This window comes from Akebia trifoliata, chromosome 4, assembly GCF_017979445.1.
Source record: "Akebia trifoliata isolate Shusen 1 chromosome 4, ASM1797944v1, whole genome shotgun sequence".
Taxonomy (NCBI): Eukaryota; Viridiplantae; Streptophyta; class Magnoliopsida; order Ranunculales; family Lardizabalaceae; genus Akebia; species Akebia trifoliata.
This window is the reverse complement of record NC_141378.1, coordinates 6,330,264-6,355,024: the sequence shown is the minus strand read 5'-3', so window position 1 is coordinate 6,355,024 and position 24,761 is coordinate 6,330,264. Positions and strand designations below refer to the sequence as shown.

The following is a 24,761-nucleotide window of genomic DNA, read 5'->3' as shown; positions in this document are numbered from 1 at the left end:
TAAGTTCGTTATCACTTGGAGTGGTATGGCTCCAGAAGACAACCAATAGGCGATGAAGCTAGAAATAATGCCAATATCAATTTCATGGAGAGTTCGATCCTGTTTCAGGATGATTATTGGTGCCATTCTTTCCATTTATGAAAACTTGAATGGGGGTTCTTTTAAATAGAAAAGTTGATGAGTAAAGGAGGTGTGATGACATCCTAAAAATTTGTTCTTGATCTTTTCGACGTTTATTATTTAAAAAAAAAAGAAAAAAAAAAGTTGTAGATTTCTCATGACTTATAGAATTGTAAATTTTCAAGAATCATTGGCGCCTAATACATTTTATGTTGCATTTCCCCCTTTGATATTATCTGCCTTCATGAGTTTGATGCCCAAAGATATGAAAAGTCTGATCCATCTCATTAGCACCATCCAGAAGAGGAACAATATAACTCTTTTGACCGGGTAAATTAAGAGAACTGCTATTGGCACCCCAACTTTTACTTATTACACCCAAATTAAAAATACAGGAAATAAGGGAATTGATGAGAATAAGTCAAAGTTGGGGTGCCAATAGAAGCTCTCTCCATTTTTTATTTTTTTCGCAAGATTTCTATTTTTTGGTTTTAGGATTTTATATGAGCCTACTGAAATTGTTTGACTTAGTGTTAAATGCTTGGTAATGTTGAGATCATAATTTGAGCCAAAACCTTATCCTTATAATGTTTGAAGAGTGTGTTTTAATCTTTAATTGGGGTGTAGTAAATAATTTAAGAAATTGGGGTTTAATAAGTAAAAGTTGTGGTGCTAATAGTAGCTCCCTAAATTAAATATTAATAAATAAATAAATAGATGGCATTACAATAATCATGTGCAGCAAAAAAAGATTGCTAGAACATGAGTGTATCCTTCTGCATTATAGGTTCAGATATGGAACCTGTACCGCTAAAAGTTGGTAGGAAAGATATGAGCTCAAGGGCTTAGTAGAGATTCCATCTTCAAAAAGAGAGTAACATAGTTACCATGATTGAAAGAATAACAAAGAATAAGAGAGATTCTATTGGCACACCAATCCTTATGAGATTAAACAGCTGTTTACATATATGTCGGTGTGTTAATAGAAGCTCTCGAGAATAATCATGGATTGAAGAAATGGGAATTATTAGTACTGACAAACCTTCATAATGATCAGCTTTTGGCATTTAATTTCTCCAAGAGGATCTTGTTCAGAAGGACTGGACTCGCCTTACCTTTAGATACCTTCATTACCTGAAAGTATTTTTAGCAGCAAAGTTCATTAAACATGAGTTGAGATTACCCATCTAGAAATTGCATTAAACATTTTAATACCTGCCCGGCGAAAAATCCTTGTAATTTAGTTTTGCCTCCACGATATTGCTCAAGCTGCTTTGGATTCTCCGCAAGTACTTTCTCTACCATTTTTTCAATCACAGTAGGATCTACTATCTGTTTTCAAATCACTAGAGAATTCACCTACTTGTTGATTGAAAATATGGTCGGTCACCAAAGAATTTCAAAAAAGACAAACTGCCATGGAGTTTCTCTCTTTTACAGTTTTGAACTAATAGGATATGAAAGAACCCTTCCAATAAAGTGGGGTAACTCACCTGAACAAGATCTTTTTCTTCTATTAGTGCCTTGACAGTTCCTCCTTTCGATATAAGCTCAAATAGTATCTGCAAAACGAATAAGATAAAATATGAGGAGAAAGAAAACTTAAACCCATAAATTTAAAAGTATATCTTATATTCTTATGTAACAAATTGATTGACTTTAGTGGTCATCTGGTTTCTGTATTAGTAAAAAAAAGCTTACATGATCTGAATATAAAGCATAAAAACATCAAACAACACCTCAATTGTTCCTAGAAGAGAAGCAAACAAACCCCCCCCCCCCCCCCCCAAAAAAAAAGCCCAATGCACTATGTACCCAAGAGTGATGAGTCAATTTGAAACCATGGTACTAATAAAGTTTAAACATTTATATAATAAAACATAACGATGGACCCCACTCAACTACAGTGGACTGGGTCCACATTACCCCATTTTATTGTCTTTCCTCTTCACCCCCTTCAACTGTATTGTCTTTCCTCTCCTCCCCCTTTCAATAATATCCCTCCAATTTTACTATCTTTCCTCTTTAACCCCCTTTTTTAACAATACCCATCTAACTTTACTGTCTTCCTCTTTTACCCTTTTAACCCCAAAGAGGATGCTGCACGGGCAAACTCTAGTGATGCATATACAAGAAACGCAAGTACAAGATGCAGAGACTCACTTCTTTCCCAATCTTTCCACTAATAGTTCCACCTTTTATGGAAGAGATTAGTTCGGCTAACTCTTGAGGTGTAAGTTTAATCTCATTTATGGAGAGCCTTTCGTTCTTCAAATAGGCAGCAATGTCACCCATAATCCAATTGGCAGCCATCTTCACATCAGCACCTTTTTCAACAGCCGCGTCAAAAAAATTGCAAACCTGAGACAGTCATTAAGTGAGTTTTAAATCTGCCATAATCATGGAAATTGGATTGCAAGTCATATTGTAGAGAATGAACTCATGGGAAATGATGATTAGAACTTACATTCATGTCGTTTGCAAGAAAGAGAACGTCTTGCATACTTAGACCCATTTTCTCGAACCTCCTACGTTTCATCTCCGGAAGCTCGGGTAAAGAAGCACGAAGACTATTAACATATTCCATAGTGAGAACTACTTCTGGAAGGTCAGGTTCTGGAAAATATCGATAATCAGCAAGCCCTTCCTTTTTCCTCATCGTAACTGTTTTCTAAATAGTAGACAAAAGGTTAACAAGAGCAAAAGGTAGGCACTGAGTATAGAAAGCATAATGACAAAGTTGGGGTTTTTGGGAATATATGTATTTTCATATATTAAATGGTGAAATAATACTTAAAAATGCTAAAAATAAAAGAGAGATTCTATTGTCACGCCAACTTTTTGCTAATGCCACCCCAATTCATGTGTAAATCACCAAAGAACTAGCACAAATCTTGGAGTGGCTTTAGCAAAATTTGGTGTGGCAATAGAAGCTCTCAAATAAAAATAATATGCCACTTATTTTAAAAAAATCATTGATTAAATTACGAATAATAGCAATTTTTTGAAAAATCAAAGATTTTTTCAACTTTTTGTGATTTTATCTACACCTATTAAAATTGTGATTTAATTGCGACTTTTTCAAAAAATCACAGATTTTTGTCACTATAATAGAAAGTAGGAAGAGATGAATGGGTGATCTATGCACTTAAATGAACAAAGAAGTAGTTGAAACCTGAGCGCCCTCTTCCCAAAGTCGAGTTTCTTGTATAATTTGATCACTCTGGCCTTGAGTATGAAGAAGAACCTGCCTGGAGATCTCGAAATCAATCGCCCTGTGCATTGCTGAAAATGAGTTCATGTTCTTTATTTCAACCTGACAACATGGTATTATAATTAGTCAATTTTTATTGACCTTAGCTGAATTTTGTCAGATTTTAACTTACAAAATAGTTTAGAAGTGTTCAAAGGAATTTTTAAACACATTCTTCCTGTTTTACTTTAGTTTCTGGAGGTAATAGAAAATGACTCAAATCCAAACCAACTTGTGGAGGGGTTGAAATCAAGATCAAGCTCTCCTCAAGTAGTTTATATTGAAGTTATGTTTTAATAAAAATTCGTTCAATCATACATTTAAGCAAATTATTATTAAAAATGTGTAAATGCAGCAGATCTACATATCTAGATGCACTTAGATAATATTTATATATCATCTTTCAGATTTTTATGGTCAAAAAAGAAAAAAAAAGAGGAAAACTCTAATTGCCTCTTTTTTTAACCATTAACAGCCTCATTTGGGGTGGTATCTCAATTAGGTTATGGAAAAACGTGACGCAATTAATTTTTATTTCTTGATGGCATTATCTTGAGAAACTTTTAGAGATGTCCTTTAGAATGATAAGGAAGGAAAATGAAAATTCCATCTAATTAGGTGGAATTTTATTTGCTCCCCAAGGAAGAAAGGTGGGCTAGAGTTCAGAAAGCTTAGGCATATGCATATTGCACTATTAGGGAAATGGATTTGCAGGAGAGTGCAATAGATTGTGGAGAATGGTCATTTTGGCAAAATATGGGAATGAGTCCTAATGGTTGGAAGAACAGAGAGGTCAAATCCTCCTTTGGGCGCAATGCGTGGAAAAGCATTATTTAAGTCCTTCATGAGTTTTGCAGGAGGATATCCTTCTAGGTCAACAAGGAAGATAAGGTTGACTTTGGGAGGATCATTAGTGTGGTCAAAATACCCTTAAGGAACAATTCTTGTCATTTGTTCTCGATGTCTACAAAGAAAGGAATGCCGTTACAAAATTTCCTGGTTTGATCTAAGGAGGAATAATCTCCAATTCTTTAATCTCCACCTTTTTTATGCAGAATGGGTATGGATCCTGATAATCGTTCCTTTGCAATTGGGTTTTTTCTTGAGAGTTGTCTCATTTCCTGGTGTGTTTTAAGAAAGAATAATTCCGTAAAAGCAAAATAAATTTTTATTCTGCCATTGCGGTAAAATTTGTATCATTTGCTACATAAAATAGGCCTTGCTTTTGAACCTTGTATGCTACATTGTAATAAATGTATCCTGATCTAATCTCTGTTTTAAAGTTTGGTTACATCTTGGAATGGTCAATATATTCCAGTTTTGGCTGAGAACGAAACAAAACATTGCATGATTCAAGAATGTCTTGGGATGTTTTGGAATTTTGGCCTAGACAGTACAAGTATTTCTCCTAACCGTGTATACGCTTAGAGTGTCACGTCATATTTGGGAAATGTCTAAGTTTCCTTTCAAGTGTTCGGCACAGAAAACAACAAAAAAGTAGGAAGTAGGGTAGCAAGTTCCCCTTCTATATAAATTTCTTATTGGTAGAAAAAAGAATAAATTCTACTACTTCAAAGAACATATCTACATCATTTTAATCCTGTCTTTAGGTTCTCCCATTCAATAGACATGACAAGAAGCAGGAAACATTAAAGCTGATTTCACATCACTCCGATTCTCTGTGTATTAATATTTGAATTAGAAAAAACATATTCATCATCTAACTAGTTAATTAGCAAGCAGCACAAAGAAATTAAATGATCAGAAACAAGTTACCTTTGTTCCAAACTCCAACTGTCCGATCGGTCGGACCGAGACATTCACATCACAACGAAGTGAGCCTTCCTGCATATTTCCATTACTCACTCCCAAATAGCGAACCAACCTTTGTATCTCGGCTGCATACTCTGCAGCCTCAAGACCACTTCTAATATCAGGTTCTGAAACAATCTCAAGCAAAGGTACCCCTGCTCTATTCAAGTCAACCTGCACAAAAGGCACACAGATTTTCAACAAACCCGTAAAAAACATACTAATTCTCACCAAAAAGAAAAAATAAAAAATAAAAATACAACCCACACTTTGGGGGAAAAAAAGTGTGAGAATACAAGACCTGAATTATTATTATTATTATTTAATTATAAAAGAAGAAAGAATTTTTTTTACTAAGATACTAGTTTACAACAGGACTAATTCATAAATTAGAAGTCGTTCTCTGAGAAAATGGAAAACTTACTAAAATATTAAAATAAAATAATAAAATTTTCTTTGAAGCAAGTGCTAGCAGTTTAATTGGTAAAGTCTTTGGGTGGGAAGAATAATTGTCAAGTCTTTTTGTGAGAGTTTGACGGGAATTTATATTAATAAAATAGTAAAAAGACAAAAGTGCTCTTACAAATCAGAAATAAAAAAAAGTTAAATAAAAAACTTTATCTAAATAACTAGAGCTAAAATAATTAGATTATTTCCAATACTCTCCTTTAAATCGGGACAAATATATCAACTAAACCCAACTTGACAAGGTGAGAATTATTGATAGACGGTTAAGTATATCGGTAAACTGATCTGAAGAAGGTATGAAGACTGTCTGAAGATTATCAGATCAAACTTTCTCCCTAAGAAAGTGAATATCAACCTTAATATGCTTAGTTCTTTCGTGAACGACTGAGTCAGAAGCAATCATAAGAGTAGACTTGTTGTCACAAAACAAAGTAAAAGAACAAGAGACAGGAAATCCCAACTCTGCCAGTAAAAAACGAAGTCAAGTTAGCTCACATGTGCCAAGAGCCATAGCACGATACTCAATTTTAGCAGAAGAGTGAGAAACCAAATTTTGTTTCTTATTTTTCTACGAGATAATGTTATCACCATAAAAAATACAGAAACCAGAAATAGATCTCCTATATGTGAGAGAACCAGCGTGAGCATATGTCTAAGTGAGGGCTATCCATAAAGACGAAACAGTTTCATGACACATAAACATTATATAGATCCACTGCTCCATTGAATTAAATAGTCATCCAAGAATAGTGTAGTTATTGATCTCCTATTGTTCAAATTTGGGATCAGTGAGAGGTGGTTTAGTAACGGTGCCCAAAAACCATCCAGATTTACCTTTATTACCCAAATAAAGTCGCACAGACATAGACTAGAACTGAAAATTTCGACCATCTAGTAGGGCATTGGTTATACGCTGGACTGAGGACTTTGCCCCAAGAGTTGTGTTGGAATCCTTGGTTTCGTGAGTTGTCATTACGGCTCACTATAAACAATAAAACTTTGGATCGAAAGGAGATCTTCTGTAGTAGTATTGTCGAGGGGCATAAACAATGGCATCACCTACGTTGCTATCGTATATGACCAAAGACCCACCTAGCTGCTGTCACAAGGTTATCACAACCCCAAAAAAACACCTAGTTGCTGTCGACAGCAACAAACACTGTCGCAAGCCACAAGGGAGCCCCAAACACTGCCGGTAGCACCAAACATAGCCTCCACACTATCGTAGGTCACAAGGGAGCCCCAAACGCTCCAAACACAGCAGTTGTTGCTGTCGTGGGGCACAAATCTGCTACTAGGAGTTGTGGTGGGGCAGAAATCCACCAAACACAACAACTACTGTTGTCGTGAAGCACAAATCTGCTAATAGGAGTTGTCATGGGACAAAAATATGCTAATAGGGGTTGTCGGCAGCACATAAAACTATCCAATTGAATTAACAAACCCTAACGTAGGGTAGTATCACAGCGCAGAAAAGTTATCGCAGTATGTGATTAAATCCCTATCGCAACATGCGATGAAGGCAACAAGAAAAAGAGAAATAAAAGACCCCCAAAGGGTAGAAGGTTTAAGAAAATTGCTCGAAGTTAGAGTTTAGTGAATAAAGAGGAGAAGAAAGGAAGGAAGAAGAAGAAGGAGGGGGGATGAAATTCCTTGGCTCTGATACCAAGAAGAATAATTGTCAAGTCTCTTTGTGAAAGCTTGACAGGAATTTATATTACTAAAATAGTAAAAAGACAAAAGTACCCTTACAAATCAAAAATAAATAAAAGCTAAATAAAAAACTATATCTAAATAACAACTCGAGCTAAAATAACTAGATTATTTCCAACAATGATACCAGAAACTGGGGTTCAAATCCCGCTAGCACCGAGTTACTGAACTCGTTAAAAACAAGCTAATTGATTCAAATAATAATAATAATAATGATAAAATAAAATTCTTTGAAGCTACATTTCTTAAAGTAAATTAAATGGCATAATGATGATAAAATATGGCAAAGAGCTTAGACCCATAGCTCAGTTGATTTGAGACATTGCAAAACAACTTTGAGGTCGTGGGTTCCAGTCCAATTACCCATAATAATAATAAAAATGATAAATAAGGCAAAGAAAAGGTATTTCCTGTGAGTGACTCCCATTTCCCGAGTGAAGCAACTTCCCTGCATCTTCTTCCATATGAACCCTAGTTATCCCAAACCTCCTATGCCCGCCACCAAACTCGACAGGAAGATCCACATCAACGAAACCACCAATTGCAATTGGGATATCAAACTGCGATATCTGATAGCCCTTCGGGAGATCAGGATAGAAGTATTGTTTCCTATCAAACTTTGAGTTCATAGACAAGTGGCAGTTGAGTGCAAGGCCCACTTTCACGCCACACTCAATGACCTTCGAGTTTAAAACGGGTAGAGCACCAGGAAGCCCCATACAAATGGGGCATATAGTGGAGTTGGGTTGAGACCCATAGAGGTAAGGGCAGCTACAAAAGGCCTTGGTGAGAGTTGAGAGCTGGACATGGGTCTCTATACCTATAACTGATTCATATTCATGTAGGATTTTCTCATGTGGCTTGGTTTGAGGCCAAGGGGATGATTTCATCGTGGTTTGTGGGTTGTCACTTTGTGTCTTGGTTTGGGTTTGTGGGCTTTGCATTGTGCAGAAGAAAACACCATTTCTCCGGGTAAATAAGGCAGATGGGTAGAGTAAAAAGGAGCGGGCGTGGATTCCTCTGAAGCATATGGATGCCATGGTAACTCTGGTTAGATGGTTTTATGAGGGCATTGAATGATGACGGAGCTGTGTCTGCATTTGTAGATGATAAGCAAAAAAACAAATTATCAAAAAGAGACACCATATAGAACTTAAAAATTTACAAACGTATTTGAGAAAAAATGCACAGTTTCTTGAAATCTACAACATTAATGAACTAAAATTTAAGGATTAAATTATGAAATTAGTACAGATCAAGAAAATATAATTAAACTTTCTGAATCAGCTGTTTCAGAAAACTAATGCTAAGAAATTGAACTCAAAACCTAACCAAAGAAAACTGCCAAAGTACATAAAAAATTTTATCTGCCACACTTGAAAATCAATGAGAAACATAGAAGGAAAAGAAAAAAAAAAACAGATTTTGACGATTACCCAGTAAAGAGAATTGATTTCTATACTTGAAAATTCTATTGGAATCAAAGAAAGAAAAGGATTTTGTCGCAGAAAATATTTTCATTCCAAACACTTGATAATCAATGAGAAACCTGCAAAAATGGTAGATTTTTATTTATTTATTTATTTATTTTTTGGGGGGTGGGGGAAGAGAGAGAGAGCAGGATACCCAAGAAACATCTTCAGGTCCAACAATTGGAAATCAATGAGAACCACACAGAAATGCCAGATTTTGAAAAATAACATAAATCAACTCTTGAAAAATCAATGAAATTATATTATATAGAAAAAAAATGAGAGATTTTGAAGGACACCCAACAAAGATCTTCATGTAAAATACTTGAAAATCAATGAGAAACATAGAAGGCAAAAAAAAAAAAAGGATGGATTCTGACGCACCTGCATGAGCAATTCGCAAACAAGGGTTCTCAGTTCACACTAAGTTTTATCCTCTTGTTATGGCTTGTGTGTACCGCCTAAATCTCACGTTTAAATGGGTTTTTGTTTTTGATTGGGTGATTTTGATGTGGCTCAGATCCAATCCAAATCTGATTCAGTTAATATTGGATCGGGCACGGATCCTAACATTGAGTCGAGAATTGAGGTCTTACATGAGTCCGATCCAATACTTATCGGATTTGTACCAAATCAATCAAGATCCGAACCTGATCCATTTACAACCCTAGTCAATAGGTCCGGACACCAACATAGATAAAAAATAAAAAAGACAAATTTTATCGACACGCCAAAAATTATTTTTAGTTTATAAGAGAAGACCGAGGCCAAGGTTACCAAACCATTGGCATGGGATGAATGCAAATATAATTAAGTCATGGACAATATTGGTGCTACAATTTTCGAAGTGGGATGTAGTTATAGGTTTTATATACCTTCATCAGAGATCATAATTTTAAGTCTTGTCTAAGACCATGATAACTCGGATGAATGAAAATATAATTAAGTCATGGACAATATTAGTGCTACAATTTTCGAAGTGGGATGTAGTTATAGGTTTTATATACCTTCAATAGAGATCATAATTTTAAGTCTTGTCTAAGACCATGATAACTCGGACGAGTCATGACAATCTCGTTCAATAACGATAAGGATATACACGGTATCTCAACATTCACATCATCATACAAGATAAACGAGATGTCTCTGATAATATTTTGAAAATCTCGACTGAGTTCATAAAACTTGGCTAAATCAAAATTATAAAAGTATAATTATTTTAATTTAAATATATATAAATCAAGTTAAATGGATTGTCTTGTCCATATAAACCATTTCCTGTATGCTTTCAAAAGACCATAATATTGTTTTTTAGCTTCTAAAGACCTCCAACAAATTGTATGGGGAATAAATAATAGTGATTTTTGTATTATTATTATTATTATTATTATTTTCTCACAAACCATTGGAGGAGAAGATGGTTCGTAATTTTCCTGATATAACATTAGTTAGAGCAATATACATACAACAATGACTCTTTTGCAGACTTATAAAGTAATCAACAATTAGGAACTTATTTTTTCCAAATAAATAAATATGTGGAGACAACTACTCAAAATTTCTTTTGAGTCAATGTATAGAACTTATTGATTGAGAACATTTAGTGAGGCAGACCAAAAAAAATCTTCTTGCGGAGTTAAGAAGTTGACCATTAAGGAAATGAAGTTACCCTTTCATGTTGTAAAGTGTAAACACAAACGACAGCAGAAGAAGAAAAAAACCGCTAAAGACACCATGAAATCAAAGAAGTCATGGACTCTCAAGAATCAATATTCCATGTACATCCATTATAAGTTTTAGATAGTCTATCGTGTTTGAAAAGAGACCAAGAACATAGATAGATGCAAAAGAGCCAGAATTGATTATTCCCTTTTTAAGTATCAAGGTCCCTTCTAAATTGCTCTTCTCCCCAAAAAAAATATGAGTAGCAACAACCCTATAAAATGAAGTAAACAAAAAAGAAAGATCACTTGAATCCAATATCTATTTAAACAAACAAATTGATACATCTTGCTTCCACCTTGCAAGAGACATTCACATCCTGAAACCTCCTGCCACCCCGCCAAATGATACCTGAACAAGTAGAAAACATGATGAGCTATATAAAATGGAACAATAACACGGTGTAAAGGAAATTACAAGGTTGGAGAAGGGAATGACGGAGGAGAGCGTAAATACCCCACTATGATTCGCATATCCCACCAAAATGAAAGGGAGAGAGAATCCCGGATGACAGAAACCTGTAGAAAAAAGTTTTTATCTGTGGCCTTGGTAAAATTAGCCACTATTTGTATTATCTATATATCCTACTATATGTGAATCCTGAATTTGTTCTAGACAAGAGAGAAATGAAAGCATCATCAGTTGGATGATTCTACGACCCCAAAATGAAGGCATGTATTTCAGCCCAACTGGAGACCGTATAAAGAATGCCAGACAACCCTTTCCAATTGGAAGTCTCGCCTTCAACAAATTCTTTCTGTTTCTTCACCAAACCAGGGAACAATGGAACAAAAGAAACACCAAATTGACTCCCCAATCTTCTTAGGCTTACGCTTGAGCCAACCACGATGCCCACATCTGCTTCAAGCAGGCAAAGTAAGTCACCCACGGAGTCTCCAATGTAAACAGATGAGTTCTTGCCATTATCACTGCGGCTCTTTAGAATGTCCTTGAAAGCTTGAACCTTGTCCATGGGAGACTCCACCTTACTATCAATTTCACCGGTGGATATTGATTCTTCGTACATGAACTCATTGGCATGCACTTTCAAAGCATTTAGACCCCCTGATCAACAAAACGAGTACAAGGTATATTTTATTATCTTTCCCAATAATAGTTCAATGAAGCACATAACAGAGGAAAACAACCATTTAAATAATTCTTATTTCAAACCAAGCAACAATATATAAATATATGATAAGTAACCAAGCAACAAAATCAGAAAGGATTCATGCAGCCAACCCCGCTATAATTTTTATTTTTATTTTGCTAGGCAGACAAGATTAGTGGTCAGTAATTAGTGGGTGAAACCGGGTTTTGGGTTTTGAACACAGTTCGTGATATCAACTATCAACACTCACAGACTTTAACCAACTTGGCAAGCTGGTCAGTAATTAGCCAACCCCAACATTTGGTACAAGTAAAATTGATTAAAATCGGTGATGACTCCAAACTGATGATAGAAAGTTCTGAATAAAACTAAATTGCATCAAAATTAGATAATTAACCTCATGTTTGAGTAGTCCTTGACCATCTAGTGAAACACTACATAATATCACGTAATGATCACAAATGCACACATCTTTTATGGAATATAAAATTTACTAAGAGAGGAAGAGAAGCATTTACTAGTTAAGGAGGTCAATGAGACCTCCCCCAAGGGGATGGAACAAAAAAACTCACCATACCTCTCCATACTCTGAGATCCCATCCAAAAACAAAATCCTCAAGAAATGAACTCCTACAAATCCAAGAGGGGGAGGGGAAGGGAACATTGCCAGGCAACAAAGAAGTGTAGCTTCAAATATGATTCTTTAAAATAAATAAAAAATCAAAATCCCTTGCAAGGGTTTCCTTTCAACAACAACAGCAGCAACAATGATAATAACAATTCTATAACTCCAAATAATCTGCTTCTGACTTGATGAAAGCTATGCCCAAGATAAAATGAAAGTGCAAAATAGGATTTCATGAAGGACAGAACCCACAATAAAAATGGGAAAAGTGAGGAGAAGAAGGGAGAACAGAAAAATGAAGGAATGCAAACGAGAGAAAGAAAGAGACAAAAGCCAAAACGAAGGAAAAAAGAAAAAAAAAGGTAGAGGAACGCGAAAATAGACATTAGAATAAGAATGGAATAAATAAGATGAAGAGGAATTTAAATCTCTTATTGCTTTTCTCGAGTCATCTTACAAATTGGATTTCCCACCGGAGAACTTCCTTACAGGGTAATTAGAGCTTCAAACTACGGCAAGCAAATTATACCACATTGGTTGCTGGAAAGGCAATACAAGAAGGTGGTTCTTCTACGACAGGTTGACGTTGGATAGACGACTGAATAGGCTGTTGATCTATGTCAAGTATTTGTAAAATAGGTATTGAATTGAAATATCTCCTAACCCTAGGGAGTGGGTGAGACCTTGTGATCTCTAGATCAAATAGCTTGAGAGGTTCTTGTTATAGAATACAGGATGTATGAAGGAACCACGACACCCCTCTCTAAAGGAAATTTGATGGCAGTTGACAAAAGGACTATGTGACCAATGAAATGATATTAGATGTGTCATTAGCTAGGGGAGAATAAAAAGTAGAGGGGGCCTTATTCCTTTTTGTTTGCATATTATCATGCCTAATCGTTACATGTCTTTCTGTTTTTCCTCATAGGTAAAAAAAATTCAATTGCACAACAACCGACGATAGGTATTATAGGACAATTCGAGCAAATTATCCAAAACGTGGGACGACATTTACAACGATGACTTATTAAAGGAAGAAGAAAAGAATAACTCTAACTAGTCAAGACGATTTGCAAAGAGAGCTCATTTCATTATAAAAACAAAATAAAAAAAATAAAAAAAAAAGAAGCTTGGACCATGACAGGAAAATTTTCACCAAAAACCTTGTGGGATAGAATCACACACATAAATGAAACCCAAGGTTGCCTAATATTCCCATTGAAAATTGTCTTCTAGAAATCTTAAGCAATATCTACCCACCATGAATTACTAATCCTAAAATAACTTATGTAACCTGATCTATAATTGCCATTAATCAAATTAAACAACAACTAAATCCTAAATTGAAACTAATTACTAAAATGCCTAAACTATTGGTTAGCAATTCTACCCACTTGATAATATAACATAAACCTTTCAAACACTAATGGTAATTCCTCCTCTTTTTTCTTTCCTTTTCGATAAGTTTATATTGATGCAAGGGAATAATAAACAAGTGTAATATGAAATAATGAGAATGAATCTCACTGAGAAGGAGAATTGAAAACCATATCCCCCTTAGGCTCTGTTTGTTTCCTTGTAAAAGCAAAAAAATCCAGAAGTTCTTTAAGAACATGACCAAGCTGACCAATCGACTTTCCCATTGTTCATCACCTATTAGTGCTACTACATTTTCACGATTGAGTTCACTTCTAGTTCTATCTTATTTACTCTATCCACTCACCACAGTATCCTCATTTCGGTTATGCTCAATCTACCAACATGTTGCTTTTTAATAGCCCAATATTCAACTCCATTGTGCATGGTAGGTCATTTTTTGTCTTACAATCGTTTTATAAAAATTTTCTACTGATTTAATTGGGATGTGTTGATCACACAGCATCTAGAAATAAACCTCCACTTTAACCATCCAACTCTAATTTCATTGGCAACATCCACCTTAATCTGTCTATCCTTGTTTATAATAGAACCAAGATTACAAAAATAGTCACTTCAGTGTATTTCAAGGACATTTTTTTTTTTTTGCCATTCCACTCCATCAGTGTCATTATTAAAGTTACACTCCACATACTATATCTTAGTTCTACTTATCATAGAGACCTAAACTCAAATCATCTCTCAAGAGTCCTAGTTTTGTGTAAGCCCCTTCATTGATCTCATCAACTAACAATAAATCATAGAAAAATAACATATACCAGGGACACGCCTTTGAATAGGAGCAATTACTTCATCGATAACTTAAACAAACAAATAAAGATTCAGAGCTGATTTCTGAGTAAACCAAATGTAATTAGGCACTCTTTTTTGTCTACTTCATGTTTGGAGATAGAAAATTGTTACATCAGCTTCCAACCAAATGTAACAGTTGTTTTTTCACCAATTTTTGTTGAAGTAACCCTTCTCCATATGTCATTTCTTGTTTGCTAAATCCCTACATTAATTTCCTAGTAAACCAATATGCATCTCCTTGAGATGTTGAAAGTGCAATCCTCCATTTTATTTTGGAGTGCAGTCTTCTTTTCTTTTTTTGCTAACTAAGCAATGATGTATTAAAGACAAAATATGATGCAAAGGTGAAGAAGGAGCCAACAACTTATGTTACACAGTTCAAATTGAAGGTAGACCCAATTGCTTCCTCATAAAAGATTTCTTAGATGCACTGATAAGATCACAATGAGATGAGAAAACCTTTGAAATTTTGATTCACAGAAAATGTTGCAAGTGAATCTGCCGCCATATTTCCTCCTCTAAAAATGTGGACAATCCTCCATTTCATTTTCGAAAGCATATCGTATTCCAATCCACCAAGTGGTAACTCTTTACATCCTTCCACCCATCCCAAATGATGTCCCCCTTTTGACAAGTATTATTCTAGTGGTAACTCTTTACATCCTTCCATGAGACAAATCTGGTTTTGAGGTCCCACATAAACTTCAATACGTAACTTGCCCCTATGGGAAGACCTGTGTGATTGTTGGAAGGACCCACCTTACATCACACATGGCTAACATCAAAAACCTCACTTTACAATATTTATCCTCTAGCCCAAAACTGTTTTAACACATCTCATAAAGAGCATCATGGAAGAATTCACCATGTTCAACTAATGCTGCTACTAAAATTTATTGATTAAATAGAAGGAATTACAGGAATAGAGCTTGATCACAAAAGCAAGCATTTATTACTTGTTTGTCGACTCAATACAGTATTCATAAATGAATCCAGTGGCCTCAATTCTCACATAAGCTAATCAATCAACTTAGGCCCTGTTTGTATCTTCTGTGAATCTCGTGCATTTTGGCAAACACGCAAAGTTTCAATTAACATTGTGTTTGGGACGACCGAATGCGTGTGTTAAATTTGTGCCCTTAGTCCTGAATTTGTACTGTTTTTAAAAAAAGCTAATCAATCAACTTAGGCCCTGTTTGTATCTTCTGTGAATCTCGTGCATTTTGGCAAACACGCAAAGTTTCAATTAACATTGTGTGTTTAGTCCTGAATTTGTACTGTCTTTAAAAAAAAATTCCACCCATCATCCCCTCCAAGGAATCAAATTCGTGCATATCAGCCATATAACAACCTCATATTCCCCAATCGACATAACCATAAACAGCTTCACACTGTGCCCAAACTTCCTGCTCCGCGGTGTTTTGTCGCTCAACCAACACAGTCTAGGTCATCAGCAGCAGAAGCATGGGCCATCTGGAAAGTTTCTGACAACCTCGTGACCTTTAATCCTTGTATGTTATCATGCCCTCCATTTCTCTCATCCACATGTCTTATCTTCCCCTGTACATCCCCCTTTCTGTTACTCTTTACTACAGAGATTGTCAATGATAGAGAGTGGTAGATGGTGTATCTAGGGTTTAGGGTTTAGAAGAACAATTTCAATCTTGATTTCAACCAAATCAATGTTGTTACTAACACTGTAATTGAACAAATCAACCTAAACACTATGATAAACCTAATTTTATTAGCACAGTAATCAATCAAATCAACATGCATACTAACCAAAATGACCTCGGAACATCTTTGCCTTACAAACTTCTTATTCAGCTTTATTAGGTAGCAGGAGGATACCGTGAAAAACATTGTTCACCATCAGTCCACATACAATTCAGATGTGCATTTTTGCAATGATTTGCTAGTGGTACTCCAAACAACTAATTTTCAAAGTTGCGCATGTCTAATGGAGCACGAAACGTGTGCACAGGTTTGAAACTCGTGCACAAATTTGTTGCGCATGATCCAAAGAGGGCCTTAATATCATCTTCTGGATCAAAACAACTGCATGAAGAATCACAACGTTGGAAACTTCGAACTCCCCAAACAACAGCTGAAACGAAAAAGGCCATCATTGCTTGCTGCCTGCTGCTGTCTTCTAAAAAGACATCTGGACAACAAGTCCAATCCACAACATGTGCAGGATGATGGTCGGTCATCTCCTACTTTTTGGACCTATCCCATAACTGTTTTACAGCTTCAAGATTCTTCACGTGCGGAGTTGACGAACAACAAATAGGAAAAAAAATGATCTTCAACAGAAACATAATCAGAATCAAGGCAGGAAAGCACCATTTACCAAAAAACTTAACAGAGTCTAAGATATATTAAATTATCTAGTGAACTCACCATCAAAGCAGCAAATTGATAATCTAGTCTATTTATTTGTGAATCCATAACTTGTAATTGGCAAACCTGGTCCAGTTAAATAAAGTTTCTAGAAACTTAATGGATGACAGCTATTTACCAAAAGGAAAATAGCATAATCTTCTAAACGTATGGTCTAATTAACATCACATGAACAAAAAACTTCCGCTCAGAGCCTCAGACTTTAAAATATTGAAATTCTAGAAAATCTAGGCTAGTAACCAGAATCGCAAGAAACAACAGATATAAACACTTAGTTATGCACGAACATGTACCGTAGATTTCTCATATTGACAAGTTCTAATAGTAAAGAAATTATACCTGACGAAAGAGCTGACCTAATGAGATCCCCACACCAACAATATGAAAGTATATGGACCTCTGCATTCAGCTCTTCATTCTTTACAATCTTCTGAAAGAACCCAGCACAACCATCTTGGAGTATCAGCCGTTCACCAGCCCGTTTTATGTCTTCCAGATTTATACCCTTTAGTACCCCGGACCCTATCACTCTTGCATTTGCTCGATTCTCAAAGTTCGAAAGTTGTTCAATGGCTTTGCATAGACCTTCATAATCAAACTCTTCCACTGCAAGAATCAAAAGAAGTTGAAGCATGGAAACATGAGTGTAGGCTCTAGGTGAGTGATTGCCCATCTCAGTAACCTTTTAATTTGTTTTACTTGAGACCATTTCTAAACTATTGAAGGTGATGATTAGAAATACTAAATATCAACCAAGAAGTGAACCTGCTGAGTTCAAAATAATTTTAATAAATATGAAATAATCAAGACTGGTTTGTATCTTTTAGGGATGTTTCTTTCATGATAAGAAATTGTGAAGGATAAATGATGATAATTTTAACTTTACCTTTCTCACTGGGCAAGATGCTTTCTATACATTGTTCATACTCTTCAGTATACTGCCTAGAAAGAACATCCCATGAGTTCCTCAGTTCAGACGATGACTTCCGAACAAGTACATTTTCAGGCTCATTCGTACTAACTTTGGGTGCAGTTAATATTGCAATCTCTGCTAAAATGGCGGAGGAATCAACAACAGTGCATGTCAAGTCAAAATCAGAAAATATAATGAGATGACGCTCCGCAGGTTTGTGCACTCCAAAAAAGGGAACAACAGTTTGTTGAACAATTGGTTGACCACGAAAAAAACCTATTTCAAGTTTCAAAGCTTGATGGTATAGCTTTTCTATGACTTCCAGCTCTTCGCCTGTCAAAGAGATACTTAGCTTATCAAGCAAATCTTCAGTTTGCAGAGCAGATGTCTGTTCCATTCAGAAAGAAGAAAAAAATATATGAATGAGATGTTTGAGCAAAGGGAAGCGGATTGAATACAAAAAGAAAATAATTATCATACCTCAAAATTTTCGGACGAATAATTATCAATCCACTTCTTGTAGGGATGACTGCCTTCATCAGGTTTTACAAGTGCCTGTAGCTCCTTACCTAAAAAGGCATAGAGCCTCATGCATGGTGTCACAGCACCAAGTGTATAAGCAGCAATTTTTGTCTTCTCAAATGGAGTTGCAATTTTCATCTTTCCTCCTTCGACCTTTCCAGAAGCTGTTGCTAACAAGAAGTCTGTGTATTTTACTGTTGCAGGGTTGGAAGTGGTCTCTTTTGTAGGATCAAAACCCCATTCCTGTGTAACAGACTACATTCAAAATATATACATGCAAAATGATCTCCTACATTAATGGAAAGGAATGAAAATGAAAGGATATGACAAATACAATTATGTTTAATCATTAGGTCAATTCTCTTAGTAACTAGGCCTTAAAGCTTGAACATTATGCTCAAAATTGTGAAATGCCCACTGCAATAATCACAGGACTCAGGAAACCTATACCCATAAACAAATAGTTTGCTACCCATCTCGACTCTGAATCTTAATATGTGCTAAAATCTAAGGAGCCAAGATATAGATATCAAAACGGATATGGGGAGAGAGGATACGGCTGTTCATCTCCTGAGATCCTAGACACTTGTATGGAACAAACACATGATCCCAAGAAGCCAAACTCAAACTATTAATTTGAATTTGCTAGAAATTGATCCAGTTGGTCCAATGGGCACGTCAAAACCAATAAGGCAAACACGGTTGTCATTTGAAAACACACTTTCCAAGCATGAGATTCAAAGGGATTATTTTGTCATTTGCGGGAGTTCCATTTGGACTGCAATGAGGCTGGTTGAGAACTCTTTTCTTATTCTTCTTCTTCTTGTATCTTCATAATGATTAAGTGTTTTTTCCGAAGTATGGCTTGATTTACACCAAAGATAAAGTAAGCATTCTATGAAAACATATATGCACCAATTGTTTTTTCAATAAAACTTTATGCTTATAAAAAAAAGGAAGATGAACAGAGAAAACTATATGCACCAAAATACATCGAGCCATATCAGAGGAGATGGTATACAACTCTTCTGGAAAAATCTTACAGGATAATGAATGTCTTTGTTTAATTTGGATTTAGCTAGGGCAGCCTTTGTAGAATTTGACAAGTCAGGCACTAGCATATGAGTTTTTCACTTTTTTCTCATACTGCCACTCGGGATATTAACATATCTACTATGCCTCAAAACTTCTTTATCACTTTCAACAATCTCCACCAAGAAATCATTAATGATTTTTTAATACATTTAGGTACATTAAGGATTCTGGTAACGAGTATGAGGATGGAGTATGCATAGATTTATATTTTAGTCACCAAACATTCCTTTTGATATAATTTTCTTTCTATACATAAAACTTAAAACTAATGATTGCAGCCATATTCTCTCGCAAAGCATGCATTTGATACAAAACTAATGATTATTTAATACGGAATTATTACTTGCATCACTTTAATTTTCATAAAACCAATGATTCTTTTTGTTTGATAAAAACAAACTAATTATTCTCTCATACAGAACTAGCACAAGCATCAATTCTTTTCTTTTTAATATAACTTCTTTCTATTATTCAAAACAGGTTTTTCACAGCCTACAAAAGATTGATTGATTATATTTTCCCTATAAACTAATAATTCATTGCAATTAGAAGGAATTTTCAAGTTGATTTTTCATAAAAACACACAAATTATCATCTTTTATTATTAACAATTCCTCATCCTGAAACAAACAAACTACAGTCTTGATCATCTTGAATTTATTAAGACTAGTTCGAACTCCTCTCAATTAGATATTATATAAAAAAGCAAAAGATTCAATTATCATAATATCTCAATCTACGCAAGAAAAAGAGAGTAAATAATTAGCTTACTTGCACGAAAGAATCATGCATTTTGAGTTCTTCAACAATAGCGTGCCTCAGCTTGCATATCGCAGCCTTGGCATCGTCATCATCCGAACATTCCTCCGCCAACTCAAACCTAAAACAGAAACCAAAGTCATCAAAATGAACAAAAAACCTAATTTAAAAACAAGATCAAGTAGAAAAAAATTTCCAAAACTCACGCCTGCGAAAAAGCCCTAAGAAAATGGACATCTTGAGCGATGTAATGGCGGAAAGTCTCCAATTCAAGTTTTCCAGAAGCCAAACAAACAACAAAGGGAGTATACATGGCGAACACCGATTCTTTCTTGAATTTGATCCAGAATCGCCTCGCGATGCCTTCTTCATCTGAAGCCGAGACGACTCCCATGGTTGTCGATTTGGAAGATTTGCAAGATCGATCGATCGAGTTACAGTTAGAGAATCTTGAAAAGAAGTGAGATCGGATCAGACAGGGTTTTATTGGATCAGAGTAGTTGAATCTGAAGATTGGAAAGATGATTCTGAACTTATTAGCGTTGAAGACGAAACTCATGAAGAGAGAGAATTAGTGAGAGAGAGAGAGAGAGATTTTTATAGAGAGGAAAAAATTAGAGAGAGAGAGAGAGAGAGGGCCGGCGGACGGCGGTCTAACTCTAATTCATGGTCTTCTCGTGACGAGTGAGTTGGGCAGAGGTGGGACCGGTTGAACCGGTCAGAAACTCGAATATTGGACTCAGTAGGCAGTTGGATTAAATGTTAAAGAGAGGGAAAAAGGAGTTTTCTGGAGCTACAGCCCATATATCTTCTCTGTAGTTTTGGTAGGTGACATTGGTGGGCCCAGTGTTTCCATGTGTATTTCCACGTATGCATCTCCACATGCTTAGTTTGTAGCAATAATAATGCTCTCTCTAAGATATACTTGGAAACAAAATACTTTTTTTTTTTTTTAATTTAAAAATATTAGAAGGAAGAGGAAAAAAAGTGTTTGCTGGAGCTACACTCTATACATCTTCTCTGTTGTTTTGGTAGCTGACATTGGTGGGCCCGGTCTTTGCATGTTTTTTCCCTCTTCTTTAAATTTTGATTAAAAATATGAATTATAGTTGAGAATATTGTGTACATATTGAAAAAAAAATTATATTGGAAAGTCATGAAACCATTGGGCCTGTTATTTATGCTAAAGGGACTTTTCTAGCTTGAAACATCAAACATAAAGTTGAGATGGGAGGACCATTACAGATCTTCTAGTTGTCATTAAGGGTCTGTTTGATTGCATGGAAAGTCAAATTTCATGGATTTTGAAATCCATTAAAAAATGGTAGTGGAAAATGGGTAGGGTTGGTAATAAAATTATCTAGAATTTTGTTTCATAAGGAATCACGTGCTTTTCATCTCAGTAGTACATTTGATGTTCTACCCCAAATGTCAACATTTGAAGGTGGTATTTTTTTTATCTCTAGTAATATAAGAGAACATACTTACATGTCTCTAATCCGAAGACTTATATTGAATGAGAAGTGTTCAAAGGGCCTAAAGAGTGTCAAACATTTTTCAAAATAAGGGTTAGAAGTTTCGGAATGGGTTGATTTTTTGTGAGGACGATCTCTATGGTGAAGAGATTATCCTCACCAAAATCAACTCATTCTGAAACTTCTAACCCTAATTTACAAGTTGAAGTATCGTGGACCGTCCAATCTTAATAAATCACATTTAATAAGGTTATAAGTTTCAGAATGAGCTGATTTTTGGTGAAGTTTGGCTCTCTGTAGGGCTTCTAAACGCCACACACAATGAATAGGTGTAAAATGACCACACATTTACATGGTAAGAGGGAAAAAAATAGATGTTGGCATTTTAATCAATCTTGATCATAAATCTAGTTTTACATATGTGCCACTGTAACATTCTAGATAAAAATTTTAACAAATCAAATAATTTGATTAACTTATAAGTAGATTTTTTTTTAAATGACTAGTTTTGGTTTGCACTTGACAAACTTTTTTTTTTCCCCATAACCTACGAAAATTTTCCAATGTACAACAAAGTAAATTAGGAGTACATTCAATTTCGATCACACGGCCAAAGAAGACAAACTCTTGTCATTAATTTTTCCATTAAGCCAACCTCTTGGAAGCTACTTGACCAACTTCGTTTCTTCTTTGTAACTATTTTATAAGTAAACCCTTCTGATGATCATTTGAATCGTTGCTAAGATAGATTGGTATCCATATGTTAGATAAAGATTTCAACCCATAAAATTACTATCGATCAAACAAAGAATTTTCTTTTTTGAAAATACTTCTACACAAGGAAATGTCGACAAGGCAAGTGCATCATCATAGCTGATTTGTGCAATTGAGGTCTCTCCTTCTCAACAAGTAGTTGAGAAAACAAGAATATCTAAAAAGGTCCAGAGGATATTGAAATGTTATACATTATTCTAAAGAGTCTAAAAGATTGTATTATTTGTCTATATATTTCATATGAGAATTCTAAATATTTTCGACGATGAGTCTAAAGTATAGAAAGTTGTAGAAATTTTTAGAAAATTCATATAACCATTAGATCGTTGCCACGTGAATCGATCGTGACCAATTATTTTAACTTTCCATGTATTTAAAAAGGAGAAAATTCTTCAAATGTACTATCATGCATGCTTTTCTTCTTGGACTTTAGAGGATGTTTTTAGGTTCTTATCAAGTTATCTAAAGGCCTAAAGAGAAGGATCCATTGTACCTGAATTTGCCTTTCTTGTAAATAATGGAAATAAGTGCTTCTATTCAACTATATGGCCATTCAAAAAGTTGCTTTTCAAATAAGCCAATGAAATACCTTCATAGAAATAAAAGCTACTTTTAGTCAACCTACAACTCCATACTAAAGAAGTCATTATTATTATGAGTCATCATCTCATTGGAGTTTTCATAAGCAATATTTTGAATAATCACCTCATAAAACTTGGCTCTACTTAAAAGATTGTTATTATTATTTTAATGAAAAATAAATAAAAGAGAAGAGTTACTATTAACAATCCAACTCTTACTTATTACACCCCAATTTCTTAAATTATTTTTCACATCCCAAATAAAAATTAAAACACAACTTTCAAACTTTACAAAGGTCTGGCTCAAATTATTATCTCAACAATACAAAACATTATAACACTCATTCAAATAATTTCAGTTGTTTGTTTATAATTAAATTAGACCAAAAAAAAAAAAAAAAAGGAATCTAACGAGAAAAAAAAAATGATAAAATTTGTATTTGCACCCCAAATTTTACTTATTATCAATCATTCATTTATTTTCTTTTATTTTTCATTGGATTGTAATAAGTAAAATTTAAGATTCCTATAGCAGCTTTCTAAAAGAGGAATGCTTGCACGACGCTCTCTTGACAAGAACATTGCACTAACTCTCCCGCTTATGAAAAGACGTGACCCCTCCAAGTTTCAACAAATGTTTTAGATATCCCTTATGTTTTCATATTGATGATATTGCCCTTTTATCTTTTGAGTGAATATTTGAGACACCTTTTTATGATTTCAAACTAATGACATTACCTCTTTGACCTCGGTCTTTTCTTCTAAACTAACCAAAAGTGATCCCAATGTCTTCTTCATCGTGGTTGTTTAGAACACGAGAGTTCATGGGACATCCATTTTCAAAGTTTTTTGACCAAGGTTTTTTTTTTTTTTTTTTATAAATTTCTTTTTAAAATCTAATCTACACCATAACCTTTACATGACTTGAGGTGTTGATTTATCCTTTCAATACATGTTACATGTCATTCACTACTATTAATTAAAATCCATTACAGAGAACTACAGAGAAAAAAGTACTACAATGGACTCTCTTCCCTCCCTCATACGTGTCTAACAAGTGATCATAGGACCAGTGGGCCAAATTAAGTGCACGACACGTTTTTAGAGTAGAGAATCTAATGTTTTACATTTATGAAAATAAGATAAAATTGTGATGCATTGTTGCAATTACTAAATTAATTAGTTTTTGACAACATATTTGTAAGTATCACAATCCACAATGGACAACAAAATCATCACTATTTTATTGACTACTTCTAGAATAGATCATTGATCAAAATTTTATATGATTAAAGAATCACCATTGTTCAAATGTGAGCTAAATCTTCCCAAAAAAGTTTTATGCATCAATGGGTTAAAATCATTCAATTAAGTTAGTTTTAAGTTGCTATCGATGATGGATAATGGAGTAATCAATACAGACCAAACAATTGATTGCATCATACTTTAAAAATTGTTCTTGTTGAAGCATCTTAATTGTCAAAGTCGGAGCTAAATGTTAAAAATAATAAATTATTCCAAGAAAATGGAAAACGAAATGCAAAAAACGTTCAAAATAACAAGTTAGTTTTGGGTCGCTAATAACAAAGGAAAATGGAAAACTACGATTGATGGACGAAGATTTGATTTGTTGGAGGATGATGATTGATTAATCGATGTTTGACAAATGACTACAACGACCGTTGAATGAATGCTGGATCATGACCCGTGAAGA

At 34.8% G+C, this 24,761-nt stretch overlaps 2 protein-coding genes across 4 annotated transcripts; both read right to left on the bottom strand.

Moving 5' to 3' along the window:
• Positions 1–799: 799 nt before the first annotated feature.
• Positions 800–9,367, bottom strand: GATB (GLU-ADT subunit B). 3 transcript variants are annotated; one of them, XM_086438879.1, is made up of 10 exons: positions 9,223–9,367; positions 7,780–8,460; positions 5,150–5,362; positions 3,296–3,436; positions 2,588–2,791; positions 2,284–2,481; positions 1,614–1,682; positions 1,336–1,452; positions 1,163–1,254; positions 800–981 (listed from the first exon to the last, which is right to left on the bottom strand). In XM_086438879.1, exons 2-9 carry the CDS (start codon positions 8,404–8,406, stop codon positions 1,174–1,176), a joined length of 1,650 nt encoding a protein of 549 aa, XP_086295005.1. In that variant the 5' UTR covers positions 8,407–8,460; positions 9,223–9,367; the 3' UTR covers positions 800–981; positions 1,163–1,173. The 3 variants fall into 3 exon arrangements, with proteins under 3 accessions (XP_086295005.1, XP_086295006.1, XP_086295007.1); XM_086438880.1 differs by lacking the exon at positions 9,223–9,367 and adding an exon at positions 8,993–9,016; XM_086438881.1 differs by lacking the exon at positions 9,223–9,367 and adding an exon at positions 8,803–8,826.
• Positions 9,368–10,676: 1,309 nt separating this feature from the next.
• LOC147403336 (bifunctional TH2 protein, mitochondrial-like) lies at positions 10,677–20,856 on the bottom strand. Its single transcript, XM_086438878.1, has 7 exons — positions 20,424–20,856; positions 20,230–20,338; positions 18,322–18,606; positions 17,815–18,229; positions 17,268–17,534; positions 11,017–11,625; positions 10,677–10,911 (listed from the first exon to the last, which is right to left on the bottom strand). The coding sequence occupies exons 1-6, from the start codon at positions 20,774–20,776 to the stop codon at positions 11,213–11,215; spliced, it is 1,842 nt and encodes a 613-aa protein (XP_086295004.1). The 5' UTR covers positions 20,777–20,856; the 3' UTR covers positions 10,677–10,911; positions 11,017–11,212.
• Between the last annotated feature and the right edge of the window lie 3,905 nt (positions 20,857–24,761).